This window comes from Peromyscus leucopus, chromosome 16_21, assembly GCF_004664715.2.
Source record: "Peromyscus leucopus breed LL Stock chromosome 16_21, UCI_PerLeu_2.1, whole genome shotgun sequence".
In the NCBI taxonomy this organism is placed as follows: Eukaryota; Metazoa; Chordata; class Mammalia; order Rodentia; family Cricetidae; genus Peromyscus; species Peromyscus leucopus.
Window position 1 is genome coordinate 73,221,047 of NC_051084.1, and position 19,099 is coordinate 73,240,145.

The 19,099-nt window shown below is 54.1% G+C and overlaps 2 protein-coding genes across 2 annotated transcripts; both read right to left on the minus strand.

The window, feature by feature from the left end:
- Window positions 1–2,558: 2,558 nt before the first annotated feature.
- Kcnk17 (potassium two pore domain channel subfamily K member 17) lies at window positions 2,559–11,742 on the minus strand. Its single transcript, XM_028882483.2, has 5 exons — window positions 11,420–11,742; window positions 8,894–9,008; window positions 7,519–7,679; window positions 7,042–7,216; window positions 2,559–3,576 (listed from the first exon to the last, which is right to left on the minus strand). Exons 1-5 carry the CDS (start codon window positions 11,651–11,653, stop codon window positions 3,302–3,304), a joined length of 960 nt encoding a protein of 319 aa, XP_028738316.1. The 5' UTR covers window positions 11,654–11,742; the 3' UTR covers window positions 2,559–3,301.
- Window positions 11,743–12,599: 857 nt separating this feature from the next.
- On the minus strand, window positions 12,600–18,890 carry Kcnk16 (potassium two pore domain channel subfamily K member 16). The gene is given in 10 exon segments (XM_028882490.1): window positions 12,600–12,704; window positions 13,260–13,474; window positions 13,477–13,557; window positions 13,789–13,842; window positions 13,845–13,953; window positions 14,574–14,740; window positions 15,666–15,780; window positions 18,673–18,689; window positions 18,692–18,761; window positions 18,763–18,890. Coding segments are annotated over 10 exon segments (1,056 nt in total). The 5' UTR covers window positions 18,886–18,890.
- Window positions 18,891–19,099: the final 209 nt, after the last annotated feature.

Sequence of the window (19,099 nt, forward strand, 5' to 3'; positions counted from 1 at the left end):
CTAAGAGACCCTGAAAGGTCTCCGATGACACCATGGCCCAGATGATCCAACATCTAGAACGGTTTCAAGGCAACTGGCTCAGATGATACACCCTCACAGACTACTCCTTAATCCTAAAATTTTCTTTGTGTCCCCATAAAAATACAGCATCCTCATCCAACAGGAAGTAGTATGAGAAGCTACACTCAAATTCCTAAATATACCAAGCTGGCATTGGAGATGGAATTGGCTCACTTCTCTAAACCCAAGCATATTGCTAAAAGAAAAGGTTGAGAAATTTTTCTATTCCGATATCAAAAGAGCCCTCTGCTGTGGGACAGAGCAAAACCAATATTTTTATTTAAGCAGGTTGGTTATAAATGTGATCTCTTTCTAAAGAAGAAAAGGGGATAGTATAAATATGAAAAGGGTAGATTATTGAACCTACTTTTAAGTGCAACAACTCGTTTAGAAATGTTTTACATTGCTATGGATTTTAGTTTATTGATACAAGTTTAAACTTAATTTTGTTATGCTGTATATATGTTTCTACTCTCATTTGAGGTATTATGCTTATGTAACTCATTTAGATTGTAAAAGATAATTAAAAATACAGATTAATAATTAATCTTCTAAGATAATCACACTTGTAGACATGTTAGTTAAGTTTTCTAGATATATGTGGATATAATTCAATTAGATAGGTAATCTTCAAACACTTCAAAGACCTACAGAATATGGCATTTAAAATGTTTTAAAAATTTAGACTTTCTGGACAGTGAGACATGTCTGCTCCTGACAGCACCGATTTACTTCAGAGAGGAGGATGAGTATCAAAGACACTCTACATAGAGTTTATCTTCTTCTTGGCAAAAATAGCCATTTGGGCAAGAGACTGTTCTTGCCAAGACTGCTTGATCGACTGGATATGCAGGACCCATAGGAAGGTGACCACTGAACTTTGCTTGGCAAAATGGTCTTTCAGGTTCCTGCTTCGCAGAGGAAACTGCCAGACATTCTACAGGACACAGAGAGAAGTGATTGAGAGACTCTAGGCCTATGGGCTGAAGACAGATGCCCCAAATTTACAAAAGAACTTTGGAGAACTGTCCAGGCTGCCAGCTGTCTCTATCTAATCTTGCAAGACTCCCGAAAGTTGCTTGTGTCCTTCCCCCATTTCTCAGATAATATTACATCCTTCTGAGGCCTTTGATGCAGTTGAAGACTAGATAGTTATAATTTCCTTAGTTATGATAAAAGGTAAGTGAGATATGAAACCTTAGACTCACAAATAAAGGATAGATAGGATATCTTCTTTAATTTTGCCAAATACGAATAGACTAGATATTATAAATAGACTAGATAACTATAATTTTTCTTGATAATTGTTTTGTTATATGTAATTTTACTATGTTAAAGTTAAAACCTTCCTTTTTGAAAAAAAAAAAGAAAAGGGGAAGTGCTGTGGATATCTCTACTCTGTGGATGTATGCTTTGATTGATTGATAAATAAAACGCTGATTGGTCAGTAGCCAGGCAGGAAGTATAGTATAGGCAAGATAAGGAGAGAGGGGAGAATTCTGGGAAGTGGAAGGCTGAGTCAGGAGATGCTGTCAGCTGCCACCATGAGAAGCAAGATGTAAAGATACCGGTAAGCCACGAGCCATGTGGCAAGGTATAGATTTATAAGAATGGGTTAATTTAAGATGTAAGATTTAGCTAGCAAGAAGCCTGAGCCATTAGGCCATACAGTTGGTAAATAATACAAGCCTCTGTGTGTTACTTTGAGCAGCTGCGGGACTGGCAGGTGAGAGAGATTTGTCCTGACTGTGGGCCAGGCAGGACCAGAAAAACTTCAGCTACATGCAGATAGTGGCACCAGGACATGGCGTGCATGGGAGCAGGTGTGCCCGGACCCCAGTTGGTGGCACTGGGACAGGGCAAATGTGCAAACATGTGTCTTGGGACACCACAAGCATGTGAACAGGTGTGCTCAAGTCACCATATGGTGGTGCTGGAACATGGCATGCATACTAACAGATGTGCCCAGGCAGCCTATTGGAGGCCCTGGTGCACAGTAGGTGTGCCCGGCCTGTCACTCATCAGTAATGGGACATGGCAGGTGTGCAAACAGGCATGTCAGAGTCAGCACATTGTAGTCCTGGGACATGGTATGCGTGTGAACAGGAGAAGATGGTGAGAAGGTGTCACTGTGTGTCCCCAGCCTGACTTGTAAGCAACAGGACAGTCTCTTTCTCAGAGCATTCACCCTGAGAGGCTCCTTCCATGTTGTCACAGAAGGAGGCCACACAGACTGTGCTAAGGTCTCAGTCAACAGCCGCCATCTGATGCCAGACACAGGAGTGAGTGCGGAGATGATCCTAAGCTGGGCTTTCCAACCACCCACTAATGCCAGGAGACAGCCCTGTCCTCACTAAAGCCTGGTTGAATTCAACGTCCTGGTTAAAAGCGATGGTATTCTCTGGCACTAAATTCTGCAGTCTGCTGATACATGATTGTAATGGCCACTTGTTCACTGGGGGACAGATACACGACAAAGTCATCTTACGAGAGGAAGGGTTTATTTGGTGCCCAGTTTTAGGGGACACAGTCCATCACGGGTGAGAGGATGTGGTGACAGGAGGTGGTTGGTCACATTGTGTAGGCAGTCAGGAAGCGGGGGCCGGGAGGATGCTGTTGCTCAGCTCACTTTGAGAGAGCAAGGAAGGATCCAGGAGCTGGCTGGGTTCCTACACCTGCTGCAGGATCAGTCCTGGGACTCACTAGCAAACCCTGTGAACTCCTCTAGATGGTCCAAGGATGGCAGGTCCCGCATCTTCTCTGCCCTCCGTCCATGCCTCCACCCATCCTGGGCAAGCTCACCTGGGGCTGGCATTGTTTCTCTCTGTGGGTTCTAGCCTCCATTGTGTCTGTTTATGGATATGTGTACATCGTTAAGAGTTTAAATTTCGCTGTGCTAGAAACACTCAACCAGTAGTTCCAAATACGACGTCTAATGCTCTCACATGAAGCAAGGCAGTGTTCAGTCCTGGTTTGTTATGACTCTGTGATGACCAGGACTCCAGGCTACTTCTGATACTGTGCTACAAGTCTCAATCCTGGCCTCTACTTCATGGCTGCTGGGCCTCTTGCCACCATGTCAGCATTACAGAAGGCTAGAAGAAAGAAATAGGCAAAGAGGAGCACACTCTGTTCCCAAAGTCACAGCTTATTGGATGAACTTGAATCTCCTACCTGTACCTAGTTGGGAGGCACAGAAAATCATGCTTAAAATCAGAGATCCAGCAATCCTGGAAGACAGCTAGCTGTCCTCGTCATGTCGCATAACCTGAGTGGAAGGTTCCAGACGTGGTGCCTGGTGGCTGGACGCCGTGGTCCCCTTCTTGGCCCCGCTCCAGCTTCGGCACTTGATGTTGCCCTTGGAGCAGCGTAGGGAGCAGGTGCACATGTCCCCTGGTGTCTCCAGCTGGGACAGGATGATTTTGATGATCAGGGCCAGCCAGGCCATCCCAAAGAGGATCCATAGGGAGACGATGTTCTTGTACCATATTGGGTAGTTTCGAGAGGGGTCCATCCCTGGGGAAAAGGCAAGGCCAGAGGAGGTGGCAGCTGGACAGAACTGGGAGGCCTGAGTGACCGACAAGGTGAGTGGAATGCAGGACGCCCACAGACATGACATTCCCAGTCTGTGGCTGCCAGTCTGAGATTCCAGGAAGCCCCTGGGATTAACTGACACCTTATATCTGGAGATGAACCTTTACTTGTTCTGTTTTCTGTGTTCAGCTTTTATTTTGTGTTTATTAAAAAAATATTTTTAAAATTTATTTTTATATGTATGAATGTTTTGCCTACATGTATGTCTATGTACTGTGTGCATTCCTGGTGCCTGGGGAGGTCAGAAGAGAGTGTCTGATCCCCCAGAACTGGAGTTACAGACGGTAGTGAGCCACCATGTGGGTGCTGGAAACGGAACCCATGTCCTCTGCAAGAGCAGCCCGGGCTCTTCACCCCCGAGCCGCCTTTCCAACCCCTGCTTAGTTATTTGTGAGACAGGATCTCATGGAGTCCTATTTGGCCTTGAACTTCTGATCCTCCTTGCCTCTGCCTCTGGAGTGCTGGCACCACACCCCGTTTTGTGTGCTGGGATCAAGCCCAGGACCTCATGGGATGCTCTTCCCACTGTACTGCAGCCCCATCCCATCTGACTCATGATTGTCTAGGCTGAAATGGGGCGGGTTGTGGGAGCCAGGGAGTTTAGAAAGAAGTATGAGGCAGCTGGAGAGTGTCCTGCCTCAGTTCCTAGCGGCTGTGAGTGCCCTCTGAGCACCCTGCACCTGTGACAAGGGAAGGCAGTACCCCACCGCCCCCACCCCACTCCCCTTTAGAAACCAGCTAAGGCCCGACTTCCAGGCCTGCTTAACTTCTTCAGCATGCCCCTTCCTTCCCTGTTTCTCAGGACCCTGGTACCGGCGGTTCCCTCAGCTCCCCGTGGCTCTTCTTTCAGCTGCTCTTGACCTGTTCTTTTCCACTCATCTTTACGTGTTTGCTCAGATGTCCCTCCTTAGAGACGAGCCTGGCTCCCGGTCACACTGTTGAAGCCCGAGTGTCTTTGCTGGGAGCCGCTCTCTTGGCTAACAGAAGAGGCCTTTCCCAACACTGTCTCTAGAGTCATGCAGCCTAAAGCCCCGGGTGCAGAACACTCCCAGACCGGGAGTTCGCTGTGGCTGGCCCTGAATGCCCTGACATACTGGGTCAGTTGGTGGCCGAGGAAAGGGACCGAGGCCGGCTCTGCAACATGTTCCTCTTCTGTCTGCTTCCCAGGGACCTGGCCTGCCTTCCTCATCTGATGTTCACAGTGCTCCTAGTAGGCAGATCTCATAGCCGGTCCTGCCTCGGGCCATCCTCCATCCGGTCCCGTTGGCCCCACCTCAGACGTGGCCTGTGTCGTGGGCCCTGGCTGGCAGCCAGCATTAAGTTGATAGAGTTATGAGACCGATTCTTTGCTTCCTCTGGGTACCAAATGAGATCTCCTGGGCACAGAAGCCGGGGGCCCTTTCTCCCCTTGGTTTAATGTTTGGCACAGGAGTTGGCAGCTGAGCAGCTAACGCAACTGCGGATGAGGGAGGAGGAGCTTGTGGCTGGGCTTTGGGTGACTCTGACTACCGGCTTCAGGTAGGGAAAATGGCATCCCATGACCAGGTGTGTGTGTGTGTGTGTGTGTGTGTGTGTGTGTGTGTGTGTGTGTTTATGGGGTCAGCATTTCCACCCAAGAAAGCAGTTGCTCCATCCCTAAAGGACCAGGAGAGCTGAGATTTGCAGAAGAGGTGTGCAGGTTTTCAGAACAAGTGTGGTTGGCCTTAGGCACCTCCCTGCCCTTCTCCAGGCCTCAGTTTCTCCATGGACCTAAGCCGGGGGCCTTGCAGATGAAGGAGCCAGGGCCTCTCTGTGTGCAAAGGTACAGAGATAATGAACAGCTTCGAGGACCTCGGCACGCAGCTCTGTTCTCCCAGCAGCCCTTGCAGCCTCCAGGACTTTGGACTGGGCTCAGGGCAGGGAGCTTCAGAGCAGGAGGCCAAGCAGACTGTCCTGCCCATTCACAGAGCAGCTTCCTGGGCAGTTAGGGATACTGAGGCCCAGAGAGGGTTCTAGGACTAGCTTGAATTGTGGGAAGAAACAGATTAGAAGTTGTATCTCCCTGAGCTATCTCAGGCAAATGGCTTGGCCTCTTGGGTGACACTCACTCTGAGTTGCTGGCTGAGTGAGTGGTTTGTCTTGTTCCAACAGTGCCCTGAAGGAGTATGGGGAGGGCCCCATTGTATAGGACCATCCTGGGAGCCAAACTGCCACCATCTTCATGGATCAGCTGGATCCACTTACAAAAGGTGGTCACAGCTGGACTGCTGATCTTGTGGACTGACGACCTTCTCTCTCAGAAGGGGTGGTGGGGGGAGCCATCGGACCCTCGCCCGAGTACCCAGCCACTCCTTCCGGCCAATTGTAAGCAAGTCTGCCCTAACCGCACGTGGTCCAGGGTGTCTCGGAGGGTGAGAGTACATGGGCTGGGGAGGACGAGGGGAGGGAGGGCTCCATCCTTATAGCCACGGAGAGGTCGCCATCCGTGCTGGATGAAAACCTTCCAGGGCAGACACTTGAGTGTCACCCATGCTCCTGCCTGTGACCCCTCACCAGTGCTCGGTAAATCCAAGGATTCCCCGAGGGGAGCTTTGGTGGAGGCAAACTTTGGTTTCTCATTGAGACCTTAGAAAGAGTGGGGAGGATGTTTAGTCCCCCAGCTGCCAGCCCAGGAGAAAGTTATCAGGACAGTCCCTCCTCATCCCAGAGTCATGGCCAAGGCTGCCCCGGGTAGTGAAGAAACCTGTGGCCTTTACTCTTGCATCTTTTCAGTGCCAGCAGGGGAGAGAGACAGAAACAGAGACAGATAGACAGACAGAGACACACAGAGAGAGACAGAGGCAGAGACAGAGAGATGCTGAGGCTGCCTGGAGCCACTGTTCCTTCACTGACACCTTCCTCACGCTTGCCTCCACTGTTTCCTGCAAAGTCAGCGTCTCTGGGGTGCCTGCGTGGCCCCAGGGGACAGCACTAATGGACCCCTTTCCCGGCCTTCCTGGCAGGCTTTCATTGACTGTCATTTCCTCCTGAGGCCCAAGGGAGACTGGGTGCTCTGAGTTCCCCGATTGTTTCCCCAGGGCCCTCGCCGGGGTTGGGTGGGTGGGAATGGGATGCATGGAGAAGTGAGGAGGGAGGTCTGAGGGCTGTGTGTCCCTCTAGGGCGCCGATTAAGCCCCGTAGCTTTGGAGGACAGCTCCACACTGGCAGGCAGGACCTGAGAAATCACAACCCACCACCCTGGGAAAGGACAGAGCCTACTTAGGTTGAAAGCGGTGCCCCAGGCCCACCAAGCCACCCACGTGACTCACCGCCCCCCCCCGACCCCCCCCCCCCCCCAAGCACACTCCCAGGCCTGCCTGGGAGGTCCGGGCGACTGGGTCACCGCCTCTTCATCCCAGGGCCACTCACCGATCACGTAGTCGCCGAAGCCCACGGTGCTGAGTGTGATGAAGGCGAAGTAGAAGCTCTCCACGTAGCTCCAGCCTTCCATGCGGGAGAAGAGAAGTGGAGGCAGTAACAGAAAGAGCAGGAGGCCGGAGAGCAGCGCCGCCGAGCCCGCCAGCCACTGTGCCTGCGCGGGGTCCTGCAGCACACGGCGATGGTCTGCCGCTCTGTCCTGAGCAGCAGGAAGGGGATGCCCCCACGCCCACCTCTCCAGCTTTGTGTCCCCCCACATTTCCTTCCAAAAGCCTTGGTGGCTTTGAGTCCTCCCAGCCGTCTTGTGCCCACCATGGACACAAACGATCAAAGACCCTCTTCTGGGCTTTGCTCCCACAACCTCACCACCCACTTCGTCTTCCTGATCGCACTCCTTCTGGCTCGGCACTCCGTTTCCACCACAGCCCCCCATCTGGAGCTGACTCATCCAGGGTCCCGCAGTCTCACCTGCCAGCTGCCCCCCAGCCGCTGGACACATCGGTGCACCCCTCGCTGCATAAGATGACCCAGCCGGTTGAGCACCACCAGGTTGAGCGGAATCCCCACGAGAGCAAAGAATATGCAGAAGAGACGGGCAGCCATGGTCTCGGGGCTCAGGTTGCCGTAGCCTGATGCAGGAGGGAGGGGTATTTAAGGGGACCCTTCCTCCAGCTCTGGGCATAGTCGCTGTGGCCTCTTTTTCCACTCCCACACTGGGATGGGGGCAGCTGGCTGCCTACCCAGATCTGATGGTGAGACAGAGCAGGGCTGGCACATCAGGGCACAGGCGGCCTGAGGAGCTCTCTGGCTCCACTTCTTGGGCTCTGACCCCTGCAAGACTGTGGGAACCTGGGCAAAGGCCTTGATCTGTCTGAGCCTGCTTTCTGGAGCTTAAAATGGGCTGCAGGCATTCACTGGCCTTGGTGTAATGAGAGGCCACAGTGGGGACATACCGCAGGTGGGAAGGTGAACCCCTGAGCTTTGAGTGGGTACCCGGCTGAGTGGGATGACTCATGATGGAAGATTGCCATGTGGGCATCTGGCCTGAGAACCTCAGAGGTCTCTTTCTCTGGATCTTCCGCCCCCTTTCCACTCCTGTTTTATTTTGTTTGTGTTAAAACAAGGTTTTGTGTTGCCCAGGCTGGCCTCAAACTTTTTATGTAACCTTGAGCTCCTGATCCTCTTGCCTCCCCCTCTCAAGTGCTGAGATCAGTCATGACCCGAGTAGAGGTGGTGTTCTGGAGGTGTGTGTTTGGGGGAGGGGGGGGGGCAGCTGGGAAGATAAGGCCAGGCTCAAAAGGATGCTGGTCAGGGAAGAGGGAAGATGGAGCCTGAGCCTTCAGTGGTGTGAGCCTGCCACCCGGTGGACAGTCCTGGGTCATGCAGGTGATGCTGAGGACGAGGGTACCAGAGCCGACCAGAAATGTTTCCTGGGATCCAGGGCTTTCTGTCCACACTGTTTGCACACACAACCGCTTCAGGTGCTTTCAAGACAGGTTCCACCTCAGCCAGGCTCTGGAGGGGAAATGTGTCTGGAGGACAGTGATAGGGACTGAGGGGTGCTGGTGGGCTGGGAGGGTCTATGGGGCTGGGTTGGGTGACCAAAGTCCTCCAGGGCAGCAATCCCCAAACTGGAATATGCATACAGTTCCCCTGGTATCTGAAGAAATGCAGAAACCAAGTCCACAGGTCCTGAGGCATGAGATACCACAGCAGGAGGATGGGAGTGTGCTTGCTGATATGACGGCTTTACAGGGGTGACACTCTCTGGAATGCTACCACTGGCCCCTCAGGGTGAGACTACCTCCCAACACCCACCAGCTTGTCCCCATGCTGTCCTTACCGATGGTGGTGATGGTGGACACGGAAAAGAAGAAAGAGCCCACAAACTCCCAGCGCCCCATGCTGGTGGTATTGTCCAGGAGGTGGGTCCCATCTTTGTATGCTTGGATGATGCCCTGGGGGAGATGCTGCAGTGATCAACAGGATCTTGCGGGGGAGACTGGGCCCCTGCACGCTCACACCTAGGTCTATAGCCACACCTACACCCACACTTTTACAGGGCCTCATGTGGTGTAGACAGTTTCCCCAAAGTGATATACTTCCTCCTGAAGGGAGGAGAGAAGCTCCCATGACTTACAGGCTCAGGAAGTTACAGCAGGCACAAAGTCCCTCCCCCAAGTTAAACTTCACAGTAACAACTGCCGAGGAGAGGGGACTCTTCAGTAGAGCCGACTACAAGTTGTGTAGTGAGCTCTAGGGATGTGAGGTCACTCCTGTTGGGGTGGACGTTTCCATGATGTGGCTGCCTTTGAGTCACCCACATTCCTGTTAGTAACCCCAATAACTCACTGGTTCACCCAGCTAGAAGTGGGCGGGATTGTTTCTTTGGTCAACCATTGGTGCCCTATCTGGCTTGAAAAGTCTTTTTCATGTGTCCCCAGAAAAACTCACACAATATCTCCCTCCTTATTCCAAGTCTGTTTGGGGCAAAGAATCACTGCTTCTACTAACCAAAGGGTCCACAGAGGCAGAGATCATGGGGACAACCCCTTCTCCTTATCCTAGAGCCAGGTCAGGGTGGGTTCTAGGCTATCTCACAGGCTTAACTACTCATTTGCTGTCTAGCTCAGTGCTACTCTTGAAGGAAGCAATAGGCAGATGTTCCAGATGGCAGACATGACCTCAGTCTTCAGTGGAACAGGAGAACTGAGTTAACACTGATATGGGGCCATCGTGACTGTTTTGGGTACGAAGGAGACTGTGTAGGAGGTCCTCAGTTTCTTCACACCTCAGTTTCCTCATCTGTAAAATGGAGCACTAACAGTGGTGAACAGCTGCTGTCTTCTTAGGGATACCACACTGTGGGAACACAGAGATGACCGGGCAGAGGCAGAAGGCTTCGTGGGGGAGTATCACTTCAGCTGGGCTTGCTCGGAGGGTCTTCCCACTGAGAAGGCTTTCAGAAGGCAGGGCAGCAGGAGCAGAGGCTGGCAGCTCATACTGTGCCCTGGACATAAAAGCATGGGATTCTGAGAAGCGTCCAGGTACACAGGGCTACACAAAAGCAGCCTCCGGGTGATCGACAGCCTCCGCGCCTGGCTGTGCAGCCTTGCATCGATATTAAATCTCTCTGGGCCTTGTTCCCTCTCTAAGTGGAGCCATGGTTCATCTCCTAATGGGGATGGAGGTATCTGCTCGTGAGACATGTGACGGGGGCTGGGCAAGGGAAAGGCTGCAACAGGAGCGTTTACTGGTGATGGCCAGACAGCCCCTAGCTAGCTCCAGATCCACCTCCACTCGCCATTCCTTCTGCCCTGCCAAAGGGGATTTGGCTTCAGTTTAAGGATCTGGGGACACAGGTCCTGCCCCTCTCTGTAATGGAGAGTGAAGATTCTGCACTGAGGCCTGTGGGTCTCAGCGCTGTCCCTGCACTTGACAGACAGAGGGATGTGGAGTAGAATAATAATGCAAACGCTGATTAGCTCAGCTGCCAGCCCCTTGGTCCACGGAGGGGGGGGGGGCAGGAAGAGCTCTCCAGGGGAAGCCCTGCCAGCATGAGCCATCTCCTGCCTCCAGACCCTGCAGCATCCTCATCCTCTGAGGAGCCTCTGACTCGGTGACCTCTGCACTCTCCCCTGCTCCGCCCCTTTTCCATCCCTGCCTGGATTGCAGGTGGGGAGGGTGTCTGCTCTTAATGTGCAAATGTTTCAGGTAAAGTGACCTTAGCCCTGGGTCCAGTCCAAGTCCCGTAACTCTCAGCTCCCTCTTACCTTTGCTCTGGGCCTGGCCCAGACAAGCATACTTGAGCCCCATTTTACCCACAGGCACAGGCTGAGCCCTTTCTCCCAAGTTCCCATGGTCCCACCAGGTCACGTTCCTCCTTAGAGTCTGGCCACGCCCCCCAAGGTATTTGCTCCTCCCCTGTCCTTTGAAAGACTAGGTGTGGCCTTTCATCCTTGGCCGTTCGTCTCAGTAAGCCCCACACAAGGCTGACCAGACCAAATGCTACCTGTCTCCATCATGACCCCATCGGACAGCCTTGCAGCTTGTGACCCAGGGAAGCGCACCTCTGTATTCCTTATGGTTGTGTTCTGGACGGGTCTTCCTACAGGGCTAGTACTGCCCTCTCACTACCTTAAAGACAGAGCCGGAGACCTAGCCGCTTTCCACTGGGTCCAGCCCATCCCCGCGGTTACCCACCCCCAACCTCACAACCCTGTTTTCCCCAAGCCTGACTGCTCCACCTCTCCAAGGGATAACCATCCCACAGAGCTTCACTGCGCTCTTCATGCCTGCTGTGAGCTCCCGCCCCCTACGCCCCCACCCCACCCCTTCTTTCCCAGGCTGGCTCCACTAGTCCCCTAACCCGTATCAGCAGGTCCAGCGATGGGCCGTCCAGACACGTGAAGTTCTGTAGTAGCATCCACTTGTCGCGCTGGAAGGTGCGGCTGGAGTTCCGGGCCGCAGGACCTTCCAGTGCCCAGAACACACCGGTACCCAGCACCAAGTAAGCCAGGTAGGTGAGCAAGAGGAGCCCTGTGCCTGGTACCCGACAGCCCCGGGCCCAACAGGGTGCCTTAGGAGATCGCGGTCCGCACATGGTGGAGAGGCCAGAGCCCAGGAGCACTCTGGTAGACAGGAACCGGGAAAGGGCAGGAAAGGCCGGCCGGGAGGAGCTTTTCTCTAAGCAAACGCCTGCTTGCCTGTGGCCTGCTTCCCGCCGCCGAGGAGGAGTGCAACCCTGCCCACCCTCAAGGATCCAATCCCAGTGACCAAAAAATAACTCGCCAGGGAGTTGGGGTGCCCACTTCAACATCAGCGGAACAGGAAGGGCTTCCAGGTAGTCACAGGCGAGGGACCCGGACCTTTACCCGCCCCCCTCAGTGCTTCCCTTCAGAGGGAAGGACTCCTGCAATCCAGAGTGGAAGAGAAACTATTGTCACAGGGCTCCTGTCGAAGTTGTGAGACCAGGGGCTTCCTCCAAATGCTTGAGGTCAGCACCACACTAGGTTCCCCTACAGTAGGTGCTCTCCAAATAAAAGGCCCCAGCTAGGCTTTGTCTGTGTGTATGGGAGGCAAGAACATGTGATCCCAGGCGATCCTTGCTGCTCCGGAGGAGGTCTCTGAGTTCCCATGCACCCAGAGCAGAGGCAGGGCCAGCATGTATAGAGCTGATGGAGGCCTTCAGACTTCAGTCTTTTCCTGAGTGGCTGTTAAGTCCAGGGTGGGGTAGAGAATCTCTCCACGGATGTGGGTTCTTCCCAGGGGCTCCCCTCAACATCCTGGACATCCCCAATGCTGCAAACACACAGACACTTAGAAACCTCCTTGCAGCTGGGGAGAGGGGACATTCAAGGCAGAGCTAGCTCCTAATCCTTTTAATACTGGACGTTGGGGCAGATGGGCCAGCCTCTCCTCCCTTCTGGCCCACGGTGCTGAAATCTGGCAGAAGGACTAGGGGTGGATGGAGAGTGTATTCCCATGGGAGCCTAGGCCCTGGAAACTTATTCTGTAAGGCTCCAGGGGTCTGCTGCCCCTTCAGCTTCTCAAGAGGAATAGTGAGGACCAGGAATGCCCCATGGGCCATTTTCAGGAAAGTGGTGGAACACCCAGAAGAGATCCCAAGCCTTGTTGGGGGAAACCCTTTTCACCTGTGGCCCAGGAGAGCTGGAGAGAGCTGACAGGCAGCCTCTGAGTTCAGAGTCCTGCAGCTGCGAGTCTCCTGAGGGCAGTTTCCTGTGTGCACCAGCTGTGCCCCTGGGTGTGTGCCCAGCTCCCGTCCCCCGGTCCCCGCCCTGAACTCTCCTTCTCTCCAGTTTTGTTCCAGTCAGTCAGAGCTCTGGGGGTGAGGCACTGGGGCTCAGTCCTTCCAGACTGAAGACGCAGCAAGGGTAGGACAGTTACTGTCCCCAGACCTGGTGCAGCCCTGGCGCAAAGTGGGGTCTTGTGGAGTGCCAGTGTGTCTGTAGCAACTAGCACAAGAACCAGCTCCATCTCTGCTCACAGCCTAAGGACTGCTGCTGGTGTGTGGAGGTGGCGATGATGTAGGTTCTTCTGGATTCTCTGGGAGACCAGGGAAAGAAAGGGGCTCCAAGGCCAGCGTGCAAATATTCACTCACGCAAGTCTCTGAGGTTTGTCTCTGCATCTCCCCTAAATTACTGTGTAGGCACACCTGTTTCCATTCTCTCTTTGAAGAATTACTGACCACCCTTTCTGGGAAGTGTGTGGGTTGGAGAGGAAGGGCAGGGGATGCTGTGGGCTTGGGGGTGGTGAGGCAGGATGGGTGGCTGGAACACTTGGGGATTTCCTGAGGTCTGGGGTCAGGGTCAGGGTCTCCTTCATCCCTGAGGTCCAGGCCTCTGATGAGCAGCCAGAGACGGGGGCATCTGTGCAGAAGCAGGAACCCCAGGCTGAGCACACTGCCAGCCATGCCAGCCCTGGGAGGAGCCATACAGCTGCCAGGCTCTGGTACATGGTGATGTAATGCTTGCTGAGGTCTGTGCCTGCCAGGGAAGGTGATGACTGGTGTCCGAGGGCACAGCTATCCCCAGATTCTATGGGGTGTTCTCTCCCTGGTCCTCATAAGAAGGACCAGTGACAGAAAAAGCAGAGACTTCTGAGGATGCCACCAAGAGCCCACAGGGGTCCCAGAGATAACCAGCCTCTGCTGGTACCTCCATGTACCCCAGGTTCTAGTGAGTACCCACCAGGGTACCTAATTATCTCATTCTCACCGACAACGTAGTCCCCAAAGCCAATGGTGCTGAGGGTGATGAAGGCAAAGTAGAGCCTTCACCAAAGCTCCAGCCCTCCACATGGCTGAATAACATGGGCGGGAAGATGAGGATGACCAGGGTCCCCAGGGTCAGGAACAGAGTAAGGCCCAGGACCTGCAGGAGCTGAGAAGGGTGGGTCTGCCTTTGAGAACACTTGGAAGGGTCTGGGAATGTATGGGGAAGGTCTGGGAAGAGTTGGGTGTGGACTGGGTGGGGTGATAAGCCTGTGTCAGGCCTCCCAGGGCAGGGGGTGTGTTAATTGGTCAAGGAGGGAGATCCCTTTGAACTTGAGGATTACACTTGCATAGGCTCTCTCAGGGACTCAGGTCTGGGATGAGACTGCTATTACCGAGATGTCCTAGGTCCTTCTGTGGCAGTGAGCTCTAGGGCTCACTGGGTGGCCTAGAGACTGTTTTGAACCACGCAAAAGGATGTTGGAAGTCCATAATGAACATGGAGACATGATACTCAAACTTCTGCTCCAAAGAACTACCTGGCAGCTGGGCACAGTCCTCCCGGAGAAGTCGTACCCAGTATCTGGCCCTCAGCTCTTGGCAAGTCGACTCCATGCTCTCATGTGTCGCAGGGAACTTCGAGGTCATGTCCTGTGCAGCCTGAATCGCTCTTCTTCATGTCTCCCTGTTCTGAACTCTCTGGGGTGTCTGCCCTTAACCTCATACACCCAAGCCCACCTCCACATTTGCAGCTGTCTGTCCCAGGGGCTCCGGAAGATGCCATCCTACCTGGGAACGCCTGGGATGGTCCTCCCACCTGTCCAGTGTGGTCAGGTGTGCACGTAGCCCTGTGCCCATTTGGTTGAGGAAGACCACGTTGAGTGAGATGCCGAGCAGGGCACAGAAGACACAAAAGGCCTGCCCCACCTCTGTGCTGGGCGCCAGGTTTCCATAGCCTGCCAGGCAAGGGAGTGTGCATGTGAGGGGAAGAGAGAGATCGAACTGCCTTCTGTCAGCAGCTCTAGCAGAGGCTTGTCTCCATCGCCTCTGGGGGAGGACAAGAAGTTGTTCCCATGGCACGCATCCTACCCTCCGCTAGAGCAATCGGTATTTACAGAATTCTCTTCTCCAATGATGCTGCCTCCATGAAGCCCTCCCGACTGCCACCCTCTGCCTTCCTGCCAGGCATGATTCCCAGAGATGTTTTGTGTCGTTTCTACTTAATTACCCCATTTGCCTTACGTAATCATAGTAACTCAATCCCTCTTTAGTGAACTGGGAAGCCAAGCCTGGGTTCTATCTAAATTCATACCCCAACCCGCATTCTAACACTCTTCCTGGACTGCCAAGGAAGGGGTCTGTGATTGGATTGCGGCTTAACTGAATGGAAGGGAGGCCTGTGTGAGAGGCTGGGGTGGGTGGAGTCGGCTTTCTGCCGATATCCCATCTCCTCGGGATACTGGGACGTCACCTGCAGTTTTGAGGGGCCGCCCCATGCACAAATGACCTCTCTTCACTATCTCTCTCTGAGAGGACGTGGCCAGGTGCACAGAGTTGGAGCATTAACACACCAGAACCAGCTCTCTGCCAGCCAGGACTGAAGTCAATAGAGAGACCCATGCTTGCCTTCATGCAGCTGTGCTGAGGAAAGGCTCTGCCCAGCCCCTCAGAGGACCCGGGAGGTGAGCCCAGCCCAGTCCCGTAGCAGCAGGGTTTACTGCCTTCCTGTGACTGTCTCACCATGCCCCTGTCTCTGCTTCCCGCATCACCACCGGCTTAAACCACATCCTTGTCCCAACGATGGCCTTTGGAAGCAATCCCAAGCTGAGCAGGGCCTGGGGCGGCCCCTCCCTCCCGGCCCCTCCCTCCCCAGCCCTTTACCTATGGTGGTGACCACTGTGCCTGCAAAGAAGAAACTGCTTCGGAAGTGCCAGTTGTGGGGGTTGGTGGAGTTGCCTTTGGGGTTCACGCCTTTCACCCAGGCTTCCCGGATGACCTGTTGAGGTGGCATGGTCAGGAGGGGAGGGCCTAACGATCGCTGAGGGCCTGCTGGCACCAACCAGCTCTCAGGAGGATGCTTTTGTGAGCTTATGTTTAATAAGTCTCTTAAACAACATCATTCCCATTTCACAGAAGGGAACATGATCTCTGAGTGGCCAAGGCTGACTGAGGTGTGTGCTCTGATGGGTGGAGAGCCAGGGGCCTGAGGAGGAAGTGTGGAGATGCTTTTGGTGACAGAAATGACACACACACATATACATTAGTTAGGACAAGGTGAGGTTGACATTAGATACTTCTGGAAGTGTCTGCTTGGGAAGGTGGAGTCTGAGGCTTCCCTCCCATTGGGTATGTGGTGGGAGCTGGCCACTTTGCTCTCTAGCGCCCTCTAGTGAGCATAGCCCACGCCTGCAGAAGTTACATCAGGGACCCAGGAGAGAGGCTGTGTGGGCACAAGTAGTGTGTTGTCTGTGTGCTGTGCAGGGCTCTGTGTTACACGGGTGTGTATGGTTTGTGTTTCTAGGGCAGGGCTCCCTCTCCCCAACTCTGGCCCTCTTTCCTCTAGCTAGAAACTTGTCCCAGGGCGGCACCAGCTCATTCTTGTTCCCGGGCAGTGCTCCAAAGGGGTGCGGGGGCGCGGGGGGCGCGGGGGTGCGGGGGCGCGGGGGTGCGGGGGCATGGGAAGTATGGCGGCCACTCCTGCCTCCCTTCCTGTGGGAGCTGGTTTCCACTTGCTGGGTGGAGGCCTCCTGGCTCTCACTTGGGCAGGAACTGGCTTCTTAAGACCTTCCTCTTTCCCACACAGGCAGAGATCTGCTCCAGACATTTCAGAGCATGTCCTTTCCCTGGAGACCCCACTCTTGGGGACAGCATGTTCCCGGGTCTCTGACTCTCCCTCTGCACCTCCAGGCCCTCTGTCCTGTGGAGAAGGGGCTCTGAGCGTGGCTGAGTGGCCTCAAGTGGCTGCGGCATCTTTGTCTCTGAGGATCGGATGGTGAAGGAGAAAGAGGCGGGTTTACAGGTGTCCTCATGGAGTCATGTTTGAATACTGCATTCAGCACCGTGTTCATGGCTCAGCGTGTGAGTTTCCCAGGACTGGGTTTCCTCCAAATGTTACTCCATCATTTCTCTGCCTGCAAGCTCTGCTTGCCCTGTCAGGAGACTGAGGACTTTGAGGGACAAGTTTCCTTCCTATCGAGTCCCTGGTCCTACACACTGGCCGTCAGACCTAGATCCTTGTCCTTAATTGCAGAACCAGTTTGAGCCTGACCAGTCTGTCCACTGCTCATTCCTGGTTCCACCTCCAGCCCAGGGCTGAGGCAGAAGACTTCAGGTGTCCCTGTCTCTGGCTCACTCCTGGGACGTTGGGGTGCCTGAAGATGAGCACCATCACTGAGTAAAACGTATGCATGGAGTAAGGAATGCTCTGATCCTGGAAAATCAGGGGCAGCACTCTCTGCCGACATCTCATCTTGGAGATCAGCTGCTCTCAGTTCCAAGAGAAGTCTCGGGGTCTCAGCATCACCTGGTGACCTCACTCAGTCCCTGAGTCAGCAGGTCTGAGTGGGTCTGCAACTTGATTCCCTGATAAGCTCTCAGGTGCTGCCTGTGGTGGTGGAGGTGCTGGTGGTGGTGCTGGTGGTGCTGGAGGTGGTGGAGGTGGTGGAGGTGGTGGAGGTGCTGGTGGTGGAGGTGCTGGAGGTGGTGGAGGTGGTGGAGGTGGTGGTGGTGGAGGTGGTCGTGGTCCATGGACACTACCTGGAGAACTCTCACTTTCGACAGTACCCTGCCCCCAATGTGTGTGCTAATTTGTGCAGTGAAGAGTAAAGGGTACCCCAGCAAGAAGCATGGGTGTGAGTTCTGCCTCAGCCAGTGACTGAGCCCTGGTCCACACCCTGCATCTCCCTGGGTCTCGGCTCTCACCTCTAAGTTGGAGATGCTGATCGCAGTAGACAGCTGGGAGAAAACACCCGTGTGTGCTCAGGCCCACGATGGGGAGCCACAGTGGAACAGAGGTCTGGTCCCCCACCCCCCAACACATGTCAGAGACGCTCACTAATGGCCAGTCATCACTCTGCCAACTGTGCTTGGCCATTGTCCACCAGCTCGGCGAGGGAGCGAGTCTAGTATGACAGTTGGTCCTCACCTTTATCTGTGTCTCCACCCAGGAGCACACACTCAGCCAGCAGACGCAGCATCAGTCCTGAGAAGTAGCGAGTGTGGGAGGGGAAATTTCTAGAGTGTCTGTACAGCAAGTGACAGCTCAGGGAGATTTTACTGCAGTCAAATGCCGAGCACAGACAGCACGTGTGTGTGTGTGTGTGTGTGTGTGTGTGTGTGTGATACATGCTTGGGTATGTGCAGACAGTTGTATGCATATACATGTGGAGGTCAGAGGTCAGTTGCAGCTGTCACTCCTCAGAGCCATCAGCCTTCTTATTTTTTTTAAAAAAGATTTATTTTATGTATATGTACATTTTTCCTGCATGTATGTCTTTGTACCACATGTGAGCCTATGTGGGTGCTGGGAATTGAACCCGCATCCTCTGGAAGAGCATCCACTGCTCTTAACTTTCCTTTGCCAGAAATTCCTTTGCCTGCTGAGCCGGCTCGCTTGCCCCACACCTGGATTTTTCATGTGGGTTCTGGGCGTTCCACTCAGATCCTTGTATTTGGATGGGAAGCACTTAGGACAAGTGATTTGATCAAGGCCATACAGTGGTCTAGCTGTAGACGAGGGTCAGGCTCTGGACTAGGCTTCACCAGGCTCCAGTTCTCACCACCCTCTCTCCACACAGGATTCAGCCTCTGGGTGGTGGCTCTGCACCTGCCCTTGGCCCCTCCACCCCCCTTCCCGCTCTTCCTGTCCCACCCTTCCTCACTCCCTCACCTGCACGAACTTCTCCTGGCCTGCTGGTCCAGGCAGCTGTAGTTCTGTAGGAAGCACAGCTTTTCCAGCTGGAACCGGTCCCTGGATTGGAGAATCTGCCTGTTTCTCCAGCGGCCGGAAGATGGTGGCCCCAAGCAGCAGGGAGCAGACGTAGGCCATAAGCAAGGGCAGTACCCGGCCACCCCAACAGCTGCAGAGCCCAGCGCCGGGCATGCTGTGGCCAGGATCCTGCCGCAGATGTCAGGGTGGCTGTGGGGAGAAGGGGGAAGAGGTGAGAGCCCCTGTGACTGCCCGCTCTGTCCTCCACCACACAGGCGTCTGCGGCAGGGGAGTCTGAACAGTGTGCTGTGCAAATAGGCACCGCCCCCTACTGGACCTTATTTTTCTGTGCGCAGCAGCAAGGCAGCAAAGTGCATGGGCCCCTCCG